Source organism: Ranitomeya variabilis, chromosome 3 (assembly GCF_051348905.1).
Source record: "Ranitomeya variabilis isolate aRanVar5 chromosome 3, aRanVar5.hap1, whole genome shotgun sequence".
Lineage (NCBI taxonomy): Eukaryota > Metazoa > Chordata > Amphibia > Anura > Dendrobatidae > Ranitomeya > Ranitomeya variabilis.
Genome location: NC_135234.1, coordinates 503,020,448 through 503,039,674, shown reverse-complemented (window position 1 = coordinate 503,039,674; position 19,227 = coordinate 503,020,448). Strand labels below are relative to the sequence as shown.

The following is a 19,227-nucleotide window of genomic DNA, read 5'->3' as shown; positions in this document are numbered from 1 at the left end:
TGAATTTCCACAAAAATGTAAAATAAACAATACATTTTGTTCAACTTCACAATTGTGTTCCACTTGTTGTTGATTCTTCACCAAAAATTTACATTTGGTATCTTTATGTTTGAAGCATGATATGTGGGAAAAGGTTGAAAAGTTCCAGGGGGCCGAATACTTTCGCAAGGCACTGTACATTCAAGTGCAGATTACATGTGTTTTTAGTGTGTTAATGAAGAGGAAATAGAATACAAACGAATGTATGTTTTTTACCTGTGGATTTTTTGCATCTAATTCAGTTCTATGGGGAAAATCCACACATGAATCTCAGCATACCCACAAGAGAAATTGGGCTGGAAGACCCATGATCTAGAACATAAACCCAGCTTTCTGACACTAGGCACTACATTGCAACCCAAAATCCTTTGGTAATCTTCAGATTTCATGATGCCTTGCACAAAGTCAAGGTACGCAGGGCCTGAGCCAGCAAAGCAACCCCAAAACACCATATTTCACTATAGGTACTGTGTTCTTTTCTTTGTATGCCTCATTTCGTTTTTAGTAAACAGTAGAATGATGTGCTTTTTACAAAAAGTTCTATCTTGGTCTCATCTGTCCACAAAAAGCTTTCCAAAAGGATTTTGGCTTACTCATGTACATTTTGGCAGGGGTCATTTTTCTGTTTCTGTGTCAGCAGAGACCCTCCTGGATCTCCTGCCATTTCATATCATTCAAATATCGATGGATAGTTTGCACTGACACTGATGCCCCCTGAGCCTGCAGGACAGCTTGAATTTCTTTGGAACTTGATCGGGGCTGCTTATCGATCACCTAGACTATCCTGCACTACAGCCTTTCATCAATTTTTCTCTGCTGTCCATGTCCAGGAAGATTAGCTACAGTGCCATGGGTGGTAAACGTCTTCATTATGTTGCATAATGTGGACAAAAGAACATTAAGATCCCTGGAGATGGACTTGTAACCTTGAGATTGTTGATATTTTTCAACAATTTTGGTTCTCAAGTCCTCAGACAGTTCTATTCTCCTCTTTCTGTTCTCCATGCTTAGTGTGGGACACACAGACACAAAATGCAAATATTAAGTCAACTTCTCCCCTTTTCATCTGGTTTCAGGTATGATTTTCATATTGCTCATACCTGTTACTTGCCAAAGGTGAGTTTGAAAGAGCATCACATGCTTAAAACAAAGTTGCTTACCCCCAATTTTGGAAAGGTGCCATTAAAGTTGGCAGTACCAGTTTTGTGTGAAGTTATGTCCAATTTGCTTTTTTTTCAGTTGTTTTTGTCTTGTTCCAATACATACAAAGGAAATAAACATGTGTATAACAAAACATGTGTAACTGCAATAATTTTCTGGAAAAAATACTTAATCTTCTGGAATAATTTCAAGGATGCCAACACTTTTGACTTTGACTGTATATAAGACTGTTCAGTTTGGGTCAGGAGACGCATGGACAGTCTGTGTACTGCGGTTTGTGCTTAGGGTAAGTTTCACAGACATCTGCATGAGACCTTAAAACAGTACTTTTTTTGGACAAAAAACTGCAGCAGAAAAAAATGCAGCGTTTACGCTACTTGGGAGCAAGGCCTTGGGGTGCACACATTCTTCAACAAAGTTTTCACCACAAATAACTCATATTGAAACAACAAAACAATAAAAAACACACAAATTAATTCATTTTTAAGAGCATGAATTTATTCACTTTATAGAATCCTAAATATCCAGAATTTCAATAGCATAAGGAGTGCACTTTTTGCTGGTTGCATAACTAATACAGAACCTTTGTTAATACTAACTGTTTAATTAAATTAATAGCAATTCTGGAAGACAAACTCAGTTGATAGAAAATATAAAAATTTAACTGTACAAAATTTTACATCACATTCAAAAAGATACATGTCCATTACACCATAGTACAGACTCCATTTACAGAGCAGTAAAGTCTCAGCCAGTAGAGCGGTAATGTACAGCAAAAATAAACAGTGTCCACATTTACAGGTCTAAAAGGATATAGATTTACAGTGCTATTCACTCCCTTACAACACCACAAGTAGGAATATTACTAATACAGTCACATTTAAGTTAGTGGTCCTTTTAAAAACACTAAAAGAAAACAAAAAAGTCATAAAAATATATTAAAAAATGAATAAAATCAAGACACTAGTGCATCAAACCAAACGTAAAGGTAAAACCGAATCAGAAGAATAGAAGCAACTTGTACATATCTTGTCAGTCATGTGCACTCTGCTATTAAGGTGTGGATTTTTTTTTTTTAAGTTACGGTATATTTTCTCCTTACTTTTATTTATAGACACTTGCTGGCCATGGCACCAAACTCCTAGCTTTTACCCATTATTACCACTAAACTGCTATGTGTTACTGGGAGATATTGCCATCATGTGCACAATAGCGCAACCTCAGTAATAACTGGTAACATGTTAGTTTATGGCTATTCCTCCTGGTTGAAAAAAAAAGAAAGGAAAATATGTTCCAGCTCCTTAGGGTGAAAATCTACAAATGTTTACTGAGGCATTGTAAAAGTTACCACTCAGAAAACGCATTCCAAACGCTATCCAGCATTCTTTCTTAAAGCTAGCCAGTACCACACGTCTGGTCAGGATTTGGTTTTGTGCACACTGGGATTTGGTGATCTGTAAATATATTTTGTCCTTTTTTTATTTGTCCTGGTTCCCAGTGTTCTATGACTTAAATAATACATTTATGGTGTCCATTTCTTTTTTTAACTTTTCATCATTAGTCTACAGGGTGGGCCATTTATATGGATACACCTAAATAAAATGGAAATGGTTGGTGATATCATTGTCTATGCTGTGAAGATACGAGATATGCAGCATATGAAACAACGGATACTGGAAGCCTGTGGTAGCATGTCTTCTGTGGTGTTGCTATCAGTGTGTCAAGAGTGGGAGAAGAGGGTTGCATTAACAGTCCAACACAATGGGCAGCAGTTTGAACACATTTTATAAGTGGTCATAAACTTGTAAATAACTCATGAAAGAATAAAGTTACGTTGAAACCAAGATCACTATTGTTTTTCTTGTGAAATTCTCAATCAGTTTGTTGTGTCACATGACCCTCTTCCCATTGGAAAAAATAAGGTTGGATCCAAAATGGCCGACTTCAAAATGGCCGCCATGGTCACCACCCATCTTGAAAAGTTTTCCCCCTCCCATATACTAAGGTGCCATAAACAGGAAGTTGATATCAAAGACCGTTCCCATTTTATTTAGGTGTATCCATATAAATGGCCCACCCTGTACTACTGTGATTTGCTACTTTATTACTACAGGGGAATGCTCAAAATGTATGTTTGTCTTCCCTGACGTCCATTCTAACCTTTAACGGACCAGTCAGCCACTTCATTCTGATTGAGAGTCAACCAGATTTGATATAGAAACCTTTTACTCCAAAAACAGAGGACTTGTAGCAAGAAAAATCAGTTGGGCTTCTCCCTGCCTATTTGCATACTACATCAGTTATCCATTGCTAGGTTAAAATGACAGCTCTTCTAGCTGCTGTGCTCTTGGGAACTCCTGACCTGGTTCCAGTAATGCTCGGTAGGGATACACTAATCGATTACATTTTTGCATTTACATGTTAAGTAACTCTAAAAAAGAGAAGTACTATAAAATGTATACATAGCAAGTTTTTATATTGGAGATCTATTTATGAAGTTACAGGGAATCTGGCCATGTTTTTGGTACCCCATCTGCGAGAAGCATAATGTAGGCGCAGAGACCCCGATTCCGATGACATGTCACTTACTGAGCTGCATGCTGTCATTTTTATAAAATCAGTATTTCTTCTGTTGCAGATTGAGCAGTTTTCTGAATGCCAAGCTCCGTATATTTCCACCCACACTCCTGATTGACAGATTTTTGCCCATGTATAGTGTACACAGAAAGCTGTCAATCAGTGGTGGGGGCAGGGTTATACAGATCTGATAAATATCCTTGACTACTTGGCAGCAGGATTACATGCCCTCTAGCAATAATCTCCTGCTGATGAGACAGTGATTTTAACAAAAACTACACTAAGCAGCTCAGTAAGTGACACATCACTGGAATGAGGGTCTCTGTCTCTACATTATGCTGCTATCAAATTAGTGGTCTACAACCTAGTGATAGGTTCCCTTTAATGGTTTACTAGCACTTAGATTGTATGAATAAGAAGCATATCACACATCCAAGAATGCCAAGCCAATGACTATGAATGTTTGGTGTTAAATATAAAGTCGTCACATCTCTAGCAAACATAAATTTATATTTAATGAAATTGAGTAGTGAATGGTTACGACCATGAGTATCCTATTTTAGGGCCAAACAGTCTAGTGCATCAGGGACTGTTAGCTGCAGTTATGGGGCACAGTATTTAGGCTACATTCACACATCTGTGTGTGTTACCTTCCGAGAGATGCAGAACAGGTTTTTTCTCTTGTGCATCATCCTAGTTTCTTCCAGTTTTCTTGCCATACGTTTTTTATCTCACTGAAGCCGCTACACTGTCTGAACTTTTTTATCCATTGACTCTCAGCAATGGATAAGTTCAAATGGATGAAGCTCAGATTTAACTCTAAAGTATAAAGTCTGTCTTCAGTGTGTCATCCGTTTTAAACAAATCCCATAAACTTTAATGGCAGTCTGATCTGCAAATCGGAAGAGAATGGGACATACTCGCAGTCTCACGGACTGGAAACATGGATTTGTTTTTAAAACTGATGCGTTTGCGGATCAATGAAACTCTAGGGATCCGTGTGCTGAGAAATAACAGACCGCACTAGGATGTGTCACACATCAGGCGGTCATAAAGCAGAATGGGTTTCACCACTATCCTCTTGTCTGATCCATTGATATTAATCAGTGTTGAAACCACCATGACTTAACAAATATCAGTTCTCAATCGCGATACTCAACAGTATGACGTAGTATTCCTATTTTCTCTGGTTCATGTTTTATGTGAACAGACAAGACCAGAAGCAGCAGACATGGTGAAGTTAGCGATTACATTAGCACATGTACAAGACTGTACTTTTTCTGCAATTTTTTTTAAAATATATGTATGATGAGTGACACTACATAGATTTCAATCTATGAAAATTAGCATCAGTCACTCATTGTCGGCTCTTTAAAAGGTTTCTTAATCACACTACTTAGATTATCACCTTTATACGTTCTTGCCAAGTTCACTTATAAAACTTTTTTATTATCTAACATAACAGATGTCCAAGTAAGGTTTTCAATAAAATCCTATTTAAAAGAAGTCACTGAGTGCCACTCCTCTCCTTTAAGGAGAAAGAGCAAACAAAAAGATATATCAAAGGTTTGGTTGGTGCACTATTTTATGACTTGTTGGCAGATAAACAAAAGCCTTTCACATACTTTATACATAAAGCAAAGCAGTTGGCTCCCTTCACACCACCTTTAGAGTCTACATTGAAGATAAATGTTGTAAAGATAGAAGTCAAAAAAGTCTTACAGTGAGAAATGTGGCCTTTGGGAACCCTTTGTAAAAATAAACCCTTAGCACACAGAATACGTTTTAATAATTCAGACTTTTGTATGGAATAATGTATACCTATAAATATTGGCCCAATAGAGGGTAACAAGACATTTTTTGGACTTCATTGGGTAAATGTAACCATATGGATGTTTACTGTGATGGTGAATTTGTAAGGTCCAAACATGCCATGCTTCATATCCTCTTCAATTATCTATAATATAGTAACACATATTGTCTGTCTCATAAAGACAACCACTGGCTAATGTGTACTTTGGGCCATAAGGACATCATTCCCCCTGAATATATCCCATTGAATACTATATTTCCCTAGACGTTTTTTTGCCAGAGCTGCAAGAAAATGGACCCAAGGTGATCAGCTGACTGCCAAACTTTGAAAGGGGTTGTCCCAAAATAATCTGTTTCAAGTCACTTGGGCATAACAGCTTAATTTTTGTCTCTTTCTCTAGAAAATCTAATGATTAGGCAATGGCATAAAAATATATTTATTGTATACACTGATCTTTTGAGAAATATCTTCTATGTTAAATGTAAAAATGGAAAGTAAAAAAAAGAGCTAATCATTCACAAAATGATGAAGTTGTCAAACAAGGAAACACCCTTGTCAGGGGGTTTCCACACAGTTCATTTTGCAAGACTATTAGTTTAGTTCACGTAGTCATTATGACCACATTTCTACATGACATTGCGACTTCTACTGGAAACTAGAGTCATTCTAGAAACCTTGATATTGCCCTTGTGAAATTAATGAATACCTGAGTGGGGCTCTATTAGTTCAAAGTAAAAGAAGTGAAGAGATAGTGAGTGGTAAAAAATGTATGGTATTTGCAAAAGTTCAGATTAGGCAGCATTGCTGCGAATCCTGATGTGTTGGAGGGACAAACGCAGCATTTTGTCACATTTTTTATGCATTTTTTGGGGGGTATATGAACACTTGCATTTTTGTCATGTTTTTTCCCATGCAGGTTTGTCACAAACACTGAAAGATTTCGTAGTACCAACAAAGTGAATGAGATTCTTGAAGTCTTGTGTACACATTGCTTATTTTTTTCTTGCAGATTTGCAGCAGTTGTGCAAATCTTCAGCGCGTCAATTCTTGCAGCCTTTTTGCAGCAGATTTCAGTCATAATAATGAGTGTGGAAAAATCTGCAACTAAAACGCATGCAAAAAAATGCGCATATTTTACACAGCATTATTCTTGTCAACACATCAGGATTTGCAGCAGAATTCTCTACAGCAAGTCTTGAATGTGTGCACATAGCCTTTGATGTGTTTTTTTCCCCATTCTTTAAAATAGGTGAAAAATGCTGCAAAAACACAGAAAGAATGGATAGGCTGCGGATTTAAAACTGCTTCTAATCTGCAAGGAAAAAATAATCAACACGTGCATGAGATTTCAGAAATATCATTCAATTTGTGGGGACAGTAAAATGCTGCGTTTTTCGTGGAAAAAAAGCGTGAAAAAGACGTCGTTTGACCATAGTCTTAAGGTCCATCATGAATCCTCATTTCTAAAAGGATACAGACAAGCTATATTCACACATCCATTTTTTAATCTGTATGCTACGAATGTATATGTAAACATATCTTACAAAGACCCGCAGAGTTTAATAGAACCATTCACACTTTTTTAAACTGATCTGTTTGTCTGTTTTATTAAATTCGGTAGATGCCCTATCCTCACCTGTTTTGGCAGATCAGACTTCACTATCAGAGTCTATGGGGATCTATGGAAAATGGAAGACATCAATCATTTTGCATCAGTTTTCCCTCCTTTTTTTCATCCGTTTGTAAATGATCCATTAAAAAAAAAAAAGATCAATCAGAGAAAATAAAAAGGCAAAACGGATGTAAAACAATTGATACATGGGGAAAAGTTTAGTGGATGTAAAAATGGAAAGGTATTTGTACATGTAACCTTAATCTCTAATCTTCAGCACTAACTTAATACAAGCCAAGTATTAATAAAGTGACAAATAACATATAATAATATAGCAATATAGTAACAATGACTAATATAGTGACCATGAACAAATATTCAGATTGAATTGTGTAACTTGTACTAAATGTTTTCAGTGTAGATCACGGCACTTCAGCAGTGACAGGTCGTCACGCTTCTCTTTTCATGTTGAACCTTGTATTTTTTTTTTTAAGGGCACCTGAAGTGGCAATTGAATTCTTAATGAAAAGTAAAATCAACCCTGTTTTTATTGTGTCATACATGGTTTAAGTGATTGTAACTATGCTCAAAGATCTCTCCTAAGTAATATACTTAGAGCTTATCCCAATCCAGCTCTACTTCTGACTAAGAGATTGTGAAACGTTCTCACTTGTATCCAGTAATAACATACACTACAACTCTATAAAACATTCTTCTCTATAAAACATTCTTGCATATTCCTAACTCGTTCAGACAAGCATATAACATATAAGTATTCTGTCCGAATAAAAAACGGACAGAACACTGACCAATGTAATTCAAAACGACCATTCAGAAGTTTTCTTTCACACAGACATTCTGGCCATGTGAAAATAAATCATAGAATGTGCTGTTCTCTTCCCAGTCTCAGATGGGTCTCACCCATTCAAGTATATAGGTGTGAAAAAAATTGAGATCCCACATGGAACATCCATATTGCACACTATTTTTAAGGACACATTACCTTTGTTAACTTGAGAAACTGTATTTGATCATGTATATTTTTTAACTGTCGATATATATAAATGTCAGACGGATGTTAAAAAGAACCTGGCAGCTGATACATGCTGCCCAATCCACATTATGTGTCTGGTACTGGCTGTATGAACTAAACCAAGTATGTTTGACTCATGTTTGCGATGCTGCAGCACTTCAGAGAAAAACATACCTTAAATGCAGCCTACACGTGCATGGAGGCAGAGACCTGTGAATCCAGGGCAGCGGGCAGGGAGAAGCCGCCGGGGATAGGAATGAGCAGACCCGTGGAAGTTTGGATACTGGTACACAACCCAAACTTTATTCCAAAGGTGGGTTCAGTTACCAGAACTGTATCCAAACTTGAACCAGGCCAAATTGAAAACAATGGGGACCCAAACTTTTGAGCTGGAAAATCAATCTTTCTCTCTCTCTCTCTTGGACTTCTTTCTCTTTCTCTCTACTTCCTCCGGAACGCTGAACTTTGCAACGGACTTCCGGGAGAAGTTCGTGTTTGGTGTTTTGCGCCGTACACTAACTGTCTGGTACAAACCCAATACTTTTTAGTTCGCTCATCTCTAGCCATGGACTCACCTGTCCGACTAGTCTACAGCGCGCCCTGCCGTGGTGTTTCAGAGTCAAATATATCTGCCTGAGATCATACAGCTAGTGACATGTTGCCCTAAGATTAGGCAGCATATATCAGCTGTCATGTTCCCTTTAAATACAGACACATACAGTAAATGGCAAATGCATGAAAATCATCAAAGTTTTCTGGATGAAAATAAGGTGATTTTTCGTACACTTGTCCGACCCTGGCCTAAAGTTCAGTGACTTTAAATATATTAGACCAGAGATGTCCTAATTAATATTTTGCCATCTGTTACAAGTGGAAACAGATATGTAATGTACAATGGGTATATTACGCAAAGTTCACTTCTGTGTCAAACAGATGCATCAAATGCAGATGTGAACTAAACCTTAAGAAAATTATAACGCAAAGACCAACTGATTCGGATTCTTACTGAATTTCAGATCTGTTCACAGAATTACTGCAGAATTGTTAGTTTATGATGGATACAATGATTTACTGAAACAGTAAGTTGACATAGGAAAATAAAGATAGCTGACAGGTTCTCTCTAACATAAGGCATTGCATCAATTATTGATGAAAATGTCCAGTGGTTCTTTGCTCACATTTTTTGTAATCCACTGATCGTTTGTTGATAGTTTCAAAAATTGTGATGTACACTCAAAATGTAAAAGATGACAGAGGATTCAATTTAAGCAGATTTTTAAGATGTTGGAATTTTAGTAAAATGTTTAACCATTCTGTATTACTATAGAGCGAGTACCTGAACAGTCAGTGTCATCCTTTGTCCACCACTCTAATAGGTTTCATTGTTAGTGAACATAACCTTGCTATCAACAAAACTAATGCGTTACTGTATTTAATATTCGTCAGAGTAAGATAGTAAGCTTAGACACAGAATTGACTTGACAGCAGGAATATGCCTTTTTTGTGTTGCCTCAAAAGCACATTATGGCTTAGGGATGAAGAACAAGTAATTCTGTAGCTTTTATAGAAGTAAAAAAAAAAGTCAGTCACATTTATTCACTCTCATAGACACAATACAACTCACGTGCATAAAATCATATGTAAACAACAAGATCAGCAGGTAGAATTAAAGCTTAAGCCATTCAGCGCTGCGAGGGGCAGGCAAGGCACTGCTCTGCTCTCGTACAGTGCCGAATGGATTAATTAAAAAAGTCATTAAAAGAGAAAAAAGCATATCCATTACAGGGAGCCACCACTGGCTGCAATTCCAATCTCTGCAGGTTGCTGTAGTACTAAGCATGAATATCACTTTCAGACAGCTCTCAGCACATTAGATCTTTTGGTTACCCTGCTCCAAGACTCCCAGGCCAAACCTTTCAAAACGGGGGATACTTTTGCTACTGTTAATGCTAAAAGAATGGGAACAAAAACAAACATGTCTAAGTTAGACTAGGTAAAACATTTTCATTTGTACTTCATCCACTATACATACATAATATCCCCAATTATAAGATTGTCCAACAAAAATGCAACATTCAAGCCTAACAGATCCTAAAAATTTAATTCCAAATTTATTACTTATTCATTTATTTACATGGGTTAAAAAAACAAGGAATGATATGTATGTGGACTATAAAAATTCTCAGATTTTTGCATTATATATACCGTTTGATGCTTGCTGAACCCTGTATATAAAGTGTAAATGACGCGACTCCCACCACTTTCCAATTCTATACTGGTCACTCTGACATAAGAATCAGGTGGTGTTACTGCACTTCCCTTTTCTTCAGAAGAGGACGCAGCTATTACTGATGCAAAGCAGTGTGGGAAATAGCGTTGTAGTTTCCGCACATTGAGAATGCCATCTGTAAAGTGCATCTCAGATATTGTGGTTGTAATAGATTCAGAATCCTCATACATGTCAAACACATCTTGTCCAAATAAAAAATGATGTCCTTGTAGAAGAATGGAATCCAAGCCACAATAGCAAAAGTAACAGACAATGATGTACAAAGTCTAAAACCAGTACCAGATGTTGGCACATGGTGGCATAAGCCTTTGAAATTGTGCTGTTCATTGATGGACAATCTTAAAACACACACAGACTAAAAAGTGCTTATTAGAAGGACACAGACATAAAGCACCCAGTGCAATGAATCCACTAAACTGCTGGTAACCCTGTTTTAGAAAAAGTTACTGCTGGCCCATAGTGCTTGAGAAACTAGGTACACAGATAGTCCTATGGTTAGTGCCAAGTAGATTTCTTGCAGTCAAGAGTTTGTTATTCAAGCAAACAGCCTACACCAAGAGAATAGCAGGCAAGAAAAAGATCAAAGCAGTAGATACATCCAAGGGTTAAAAAGGTTTGCTTATATTGGTGGTTAATTGTTTTGTGGGTGGAAGGTAAGTGTCCACGAAGCTGTAGATTAGAAGACGCATGGAAGCATGCAAGGCAGAGCCCAGTTAGATGGCCAGCAGCTATAACCTACGAAGAGGAGAAAACACAGTTAATCAACAATCCTCATGTGGTTAAGACAATATAATTAAAAGACGAAAAATGTATTAGTAACGGCACAAAGCAATCAGAAGCAGAAAAGGCGAGATTTATAAAGAAAAGACACCACAACTGACGTGACATAACAATTTTCCTGCATGGATCTGATTAATAAAAAACTCATATGTCAACTTTAAGGCCAAGTCTCTACAAAGACTACAGCAGGGTCCCCCCATGGAAAGTTGCGAATGGCCATGTAAAAATTGACATTGCAACACATAACAACAAAGAAACATTCAAATCACCCACAAGCAGCAATTTTCTTGAGTCTCAGTCACCTTGGAGCTATAGGTTATGCTCAAAATTACCCCAACGCTAAAATTAGAAATCAAGCCAGGAAAAGCAGAACTTGGGTCAGAATTCTTCTCCTTTTCAGGGTCAGTAGTCAGTGTGATTCGCATTCACATGCTGCCTATTTTAGGAACTACTGAACCCTGGTCATTACTGAAATTTCAGTTTGTTTAATAACAGTTACCATATATATCTTTATTACATATATTATCTAAAGACCACATCTGCTGCATGTCTGAAGCATGACAAGTCTGTGGCTGTAAGGGTTATTTTATGTTACTACATTACTTATATTAATTCATGTATATATTACGTTCCGGATAGAATGACTTTCAGCCTATTGTAGGCGCTCGTCCAGATTGTGGCAGCCTGGTCTCTGCCCAAGTCCTCTTTTTAGCCATTGATGAAAGCAAGAAGAAAGCTTTATACAAGTGACCCAAGTCTAAAAAAAAGTGTTCTCTTTAATTTCAGATATTCCCCTAATGTATCTTTGAGCAGTGATATATTACCTAGCACTTCTTTCATGATCCTTAGTTATAGAAAATAAAAAGTTAATAGACTGCAGGGGCGATAAGGAATAAGCCTGTCCGTTTATTTATTGGCAACAGGGCAGTGGATGTAAAAGCCATGTTGGCAGAATTGACCCTTTGTGTAAAAATTGTTCCAATGTCTACTGACATTACATGCAATGTAAAATACAGGATATATGGAGGAATAAGTGATGCAGAAGAAAACCAAGCAGAGAGGAAGCAAAGGATCAACAATACAGATGAGTTCAGAGATATCCAAAGTGGTGTGCCGCGGCCGACAGCAGGACCATGGAAGGTGGAAGGAAGAATGGCAGCAAGGGAATCAGCAAATAATAAGATCCATGGGGGAAAGAAGGTACAAAGAATCAATTAATAACTTTGCCTTAGAAGTCAAGAAAAGTAGACACAGCAGTTTTGCAGCACAATAATTAGGGTATGCTCACACAAGGCATTTACAGCTTTTCGGTATCTTTGATTCATAACATACACAGCGTTTTATAGCACCAGTATAACTAATGACATTTCTAAAATCTTATGTACACACTGATTTTTTTTCTGAACATATTTTGATCCCTGTAGATAAGTTTATATCTGCGCTAGATTTGATCCCACACTAATTGTATAAACCAATAGTAAAGAGCACCCACTTTCTGTTCAACACTAATGAGCTATTTATATGGAGAACGAATGGCAAAAGGTTAAGGGTGTGCTTAGCCTAATCAATCCACTGCAGCTGCAGTAAAAATCCATAAAAACAATAAATATATATAAATACGTAAAAGCATCAAAGTATCACATAGGTCCTCAGGGAGGGAATACGTCTATTCCGAAACGCATAGGAATTGGTCCACCGCGCTCTCCTTAGCCAAGTCACGTGAGCAATCACGTGACCGTGACGTCACGTAAGGTCCTGTACCTACAGTGAACCAAGCGGCTACACAGTGCAGCGTTCATCTACTCCACGCTGGTAACGACTTCGGGGTGTTCTGCCGCCGGCCGGGGCAGCGCCCACAGTCCTTACACCTTAAAGGTAACACATTTGACCTCCCAATACGGATCTTTGGAACAGGCAAATATCAGAAAAGCTGAAGATACTGAACAATACACGTAGGCGCATCAGGTAACTTCTTTTCAGTTATACCTGTAGTGTGTGCCTATGTGATACTTTGATGCTTTTAAGTATTTATATATATTTATTGTTTTTATGGATTTTTACTGCAGCTGCAGTGGATTGATTAGGCTAAGCACACCCTTAACCTTTTGCCATTCGTTCTCCATATAAATAGCTCATTAGTGTTGAACAGAAAGTGGGTGCTCTTTACTATAGGTTTATACAATTAGTGTGGGATCAAATCTAGCGCAGATATAAACTTATCTACATTATTTATAGACAGCGACACAGAAGAGTGGTACTGTGTCACTATCTGCTGCAAGACTCTCGGTATTGCAAGCGCCACTGGTCTTTAATTGTATATTTTGAGCCCTGCTGCGTTTTTACAAGACGCAGCATGTCAATTCTATTAGCGTTTTCGCAGCACTTTTAACCCATTCAACAAGCAAGGACAAATGTTGCGAAAACACATATAAAAAACACAACAAAATGCACGTACTCTGTGCAGCATTTTTTCCAACAAACATTCTGCACTTTTGGTGCAGAAAAAAACACTGAAATTACCAATGTGAACATACCCTTAAATATGAACAAATTTTGTTTCCAAATGCTTTTATGATGGATAAATACAAAATGCTAAAGTATATTTAAAGGGAACCTGTCACCCCCCCCCCCCAGTTGTTTCAAACTAAAAGAGCCATCTTGTGCAGCAGTAATGCTGCATTCTGACAAGGTGGCTCTTTTAGTTCTGGGTGCTGTAACTAGAGAAATAATCCGTTTTTTAATTTGTCAGAAATACCTGGTCTTCAGTCCTGGAGGCCGGCGTTTCCCCCCTGCTTTAGACGCCACACAGCTGTCACTCACATCTTCTTGGCGCCGGGCGCCGCCTCCTCACCCGCTGTTTTGAAAATAGCCGGCGCCTGCGCTCTTTTCTCCTGCTTGGTGCAGGCACAGTAAGCGCTGCCCGTCTTTCCTCATATGCAGTCTCGGTGACTGCGCCTGCGCGGCCGCCCTGCCTGTGAATCCCAGCCCTGCAGTGACATGATTTATTCACATTGTGGGGCTGGGATTCACAGGCAGGGTGGCCGCGCAGGCGCAGTCACCGAGACTGCATATGAGGAAAGATGGGCAGCGCTCACTGCGCCTGCCAAAGGCAGGAGAAAAGAGCGCAGGTGCCGGCTATTTTCAAAACAGCGCTGAGGAGGCGGCGCCCGGCACCAAGAAGATTTGACTGACGGCTGTGTGGCGTCTGCAGCAGGGGGGAAACGCCGGCCTACTTGACTGAAGAAAGGTATTTCTGACAAATTAAACAAAACGGATTATTTCTCTAGTTACAGCACCCAGAACTAAAAGAGCCACCTTGTCAGAATGCTGCACAAGGTGGCTCTTTTAGTTTGAAACGACTGGGGGGGGGGGGGGGGGGGGTGACAGGTTCCCTTTAATGCAATGCTTAACAATGTAATAAAATATAATCACTTTTTCACTTCATGCCCTGTGTTTCACAATATTTTTCATTGTAATGTATTCAATTACCGATATGTAACTGATTAGAGATTATTCTGACATTCTGTTAACAGAACGGATACCGAACATTACGCCTACTGACAAAGCTATGTTTCGGGTACAGATCTATTGCACTTGCCACGTGGCATCTAATACATTGAACAATTACCCTTGCTTCTAATGAAGTATTTTGAGGGGACCAGAATAACTTCCTAATTATTTTTGCAGGGATACTTACTCTGCAGATTTCCAGAAGTGTCCAGGATGTGACAACCTTCGGTTAAGTTTTGGCAGCTTCTCTAACATATCCATCAGTATTGTAAAGCTGGGTCGCTCACTAAAGTCAAATGACCAACATGCAGCCAGAATTTCCTGTACGAAACAAAAGTTCATGAAAAATTACAAACCTTGCAGTGTCATTCATTTTAAAGAAAAGTCAAATTATATATTAAAGAGGCTGTATCACTGCAGACAACAGCCTTCATGTTGGAGTTTAGAACATCTAGACATTTTCAGCTGGAGGGAATCCATAAGCAGGTTTTTTCTGCTATTGAATCTGAAAGCTGCATTACGTAGGGCCTGACTCCAGCGATGTACTTACTGGGTTGATTGCTGCAGTTTTGATAACATCCCTGTTTTTTCTGCTCTGAATGTAGCATATGTCAGATTACTGAGCTGTGTATAACCCTGCCCACACCACTGATTGGCAGCTTCCTGTGTACAATATGCATTATCAGCAAGTTGCCAATCAGTGATGAGGGCGAGTTACACAGATTAGCTGATCTGGCTTGCATGCGACACCTAGTTCAGCAGTGATAATCTCCACCTGATAAAATGCTGATTGTATTGAAACTATAGCAAGTTGCTGATCAAGTCACACATTCCAGGAATCAGGCTCTCTACCCCTATATAGTGCTGCTCTCAGATTACATAGCAAAAACCTGCTAATAGATTCCCTTTAAGTCGTACTACACAATGGCGATTCAGAAGAATGACCATCAATGTAATATATGGACATTGGAAGTCCTCCAAAGTTGTTCTCCTTTTTTGTTCAAAGGGAGGTCCCAAGCTGGGGAATTCCTTACCCTAGTAGAGCATATGGACAGGGGATGTCTTTATGAGGCATCCACTTCAATGAGTCAGAATTTTGAGTCTTCATATACGTTTTTTTTTTACATATACTTACAGTGACCTCTTTTCCAAGACTTATAGTAGACAACACCTGCTTCACGCCTTCGCCACTTCCAACTTGCCATATTAGAGCCTCGGCTGCTTGACTTTTGAATGGCCAATCCCTGGCTTGCAGTTCATACCATACAGTCCTTTATAAAAAAAAAAATACAATACAATATTGTGTGTAGTTGGATAGGAGTTAGGCCTTTTCTACCTTACCAGCTATACAATCTAGATAGGCACAACAATGACCATTCACATGAAACAGCAGTTGGCCAAAAAAAGTAATTTTATCTAGCTTACACACAAACATACACTCTATGGCTAGACCTTATTCCAACAGAGATATACCGTATTTTTCTGACCATAAGACACTTTTTTCCTCCAAATTTGGGAGGAAAGTGTGGGTGCGTCTTATGGTCGGAATGTAGCATGTGGGGAGGGTGGGCAGCGGCTAGTGGGATTGCACTGAAGGGGTTAACTAGTGGACCAGTTTTATAGGTCGGGTCATTACGGATGCGGCGATACTAAATATGTGTACTTTTATTGTTTTTTTTATTTACATAAAGAAATGTATTTATTGGAACAATATTTATTTTTTATTCTTTATTTAGGAATTTTTTTAAAATAATTTTTATACATGTTAATTTTATTTTTTTTTAACATTTTTACATTGTCCCAGGGTGGGACATCACTGCGATCTGACAGGCAGTGCTGGAGGTTTCTCAGCGCCTGCTCTCAGCAGGCACTGACAAGCCGCCTCCCTGCAGGACCCGGAAGGACCCCGCGACCATCTTGGAACCGGGGGCCTGCAGGGAGGAGATGCTGAGCGATCACATCGCGTTGTTCTGAGGGTCTCAGGGAAGCACGCAGGGAGCCCCCTCCCTGCACGATGCTTCCCTATGCCACCGGAACGCTGCGATCATGTTTGATCGCAGTGTTCCGGGGGTTAAAGTGCCGGATGTCAGCTGTGATAATCAGCTGACACCCGGCCGCAATCGGTCGTACTCCCAACGTGAGAGTGGCTGATCGCATATGATGTACTATCCCGTCGATGGTCATACGGGTCCAGGTCACCTCAATGGGATAGTATGTCAGATGTCAGAAAGGGGTTTTTTTGCTTGGCTTTTTTGCTAGGTTCATTAAATGCTAAAACTGACCTGCCAATATGATTCTCCAGGTCATTACGAGTTCATAGACACCAAACATGTCTAGGTTATTATTTTATCTAAGTGGCGAAATAAAAATCCAAACTTTGCTAAAAAAGTAAATAAATAAATAATTGCGCAAATTTCCGTTACCCGTAGCATCTACATTTTTCGTGATCAAGGGTTGGGTGAGGGCTTATTTTTTGCGTGCCGAGCTGACGTTTTTAATGATTCCATTTTGGTGCATATAAGTTCTTTTGATCGCCCGTTATTGCATTTTAATGCAATGTCGTGGTGACCCAAAAAACGTAATTCTGGCGTTTTGACTTTTTTTCTCCCTGCGCCATTTAGCGATCAGGTTAATCCTTTTTTTTATTGATGGGTTGGGGCGATTCTGAATGCTGCGATACCAAATATGTGTAGGTTTGATTTTTTTTTAATTGTTTTATGTTGAATGGGGCGTAAGGGGGGGGGGGGTGATTTCAACTTTCATATTTTTTAATTTTTTTCATATTTTTAAAAACATTTTTTTTTCTTTTGTCATGCTTCAATAGCCTCCATGGGAGGCTAGAAGCTGCCACAACTCGATCTCCTCTGCTACACAGAGGCGATGCTCAGATCGCCCCTATGTAGTAGAATTGCAGCACTGCTATGAGCGCTGACCACAGGTTGGGGCTCACAGCAATCCAGGCATCAACAACCATAGAGGTCTGCAGGAGACCTCTGGTTGTTATGCCGATGCATCGATGACCCCCGATCATGTGATGGGGGTCACCGATGCGCGCATTTCCGGCCCGATGCCCGGAAGGGCTTGTTAAATGCCTATGTCAGCGGCATTTAACTAGTTAATAGGCGCGGGCAGATCGCAATTCCGCCTGTGCCTATTGCGGGCACATGTCAGCTGTTCAAAACAGCTGACATGTCCCAGCTTTGATGCGGGCTCACCGCCGGAGCCCGCATCAAAGTGGAGGTTCAGCCATCGGACAGAATAGTATGGCAGAATGGCAGAAAGGGGTTAACAAGTGGAAAATTAAGAACTTACTGTATGCTTGTTAAAACGGTAAGGAGTGCAAATCACAAATGGCGATAGCATTCATCATTAACAAAAAGTCATGATATATCATGTAGAATGTAAGTCCGCAAGGACAGGGTCTTCTCCCCTCTGTACCAGTCTGTCACTGTAAACTTGATTACTGTAAATGATATTTATAACCCTGTATGTAACCCCTTCCTCATGTACAGCATCATGGAATTAATGGTGCTATATAAATAAATAATAATAATAATATCAATATGAAGATTTTATTTTGGTTACAGTAAAAATGTATTTTATTCTATAAAATGTCCAAGTAAAAATGTATGCAAGAAACAGACAGACAATTAAAGAGATCGTTAAATAAATATAAATCTAGTACTGGAGATTAATTTAATAAAGTACAGTATGGGGAAGCATCTGTTGCTAGACCTTTTTTAATGCAAGTATAAGATGAGATACGGAAAGTGAGCTAATACGTGATCTGAAATGGTTAATTTCAGAGAAGGTAACCATGCAGAATAATGAAATGGATAACAGCAAATTACTACAGCAGAGGAAATGTTTTGGCCAAAACCAGGAGAGGAAGAATCAGAGGAAAAGTATAATAGAAACAAGTCACCACTTCTTCATTTATCACCCACTCCTGGTTTTGACTTACAAATACTGATGGAAAATACTGACTGTGTGAACGTTGCCTTAGGTTGTATTGAAGCTTGTAACTGTAGTGACTCTGTGAATACTCTAAGGCCGGAGACACACTGGTGCGAGATACGGCCGAGTCTCGCTGGTTAAAAGCAAGCTGTGGCACCTGCACTCCGGAGCGGAGCGTGCGGCTCCATGTATTGCTATGCAGCTGCACGCTCCGCTCCGGAGTGCAGGTGCCACAGCTTGCTTTTAACCAGCGAGACTCGGCCGTATCTCGCACCAGTGTGTCTCCGGCCTAATACTTCTTTGTATGTTTTGTATGTAACAACAACGTGTTAGTTTAAGTAACTTTTGATAGTCTAGATAAAAAAAATACTTCACAATTAAGAAAGGCGGCATGTTATCCCCAAAATATTGTGTGACATGCTGCATCCAGGTAGAAGTAACATCTTTCAGATTAA

The 19,227-nt window shown here is 39.0% G+C and overlaps 1 protein-coding gene across 3 annotated transcripts in view; it reads right to left on the bottom strand.

Annotated features, from left to right (window-relative positions):
- Positions 1–1,680: 1,680 nt before the first annotated feature.
- KSR1 (kinase suppressor of ras 1) overlaps positions 1,681–19,227 on the bottom strand; it is a 260,113-nt gene continuing 242,566 nt past the window's right edge. For all 3 annotated transcript variants that reach the window (XM_077296854.1, XM_077296853.1, XM_077296852.1), the window contains 3 exons: positions 15,951–16,086; positions 15,003–15,136; positions 1,681–10,184 (listed from right to left, as the gene is read on the bottom strand). In XM_077296854.1, the coding sequence (XP_077152969.1) occupies positions 10,106–10,184; positions 15,003–15,136; positions 15,951–16,086 (349 nt within the window). In that variant the 3' untranslated portion in view covers positions 1,681–10,105. The remainder of the gene's footprint in view (positions 10,185–15,002; positions 15,137–15,950; positions 16,087–19,227) is intronic.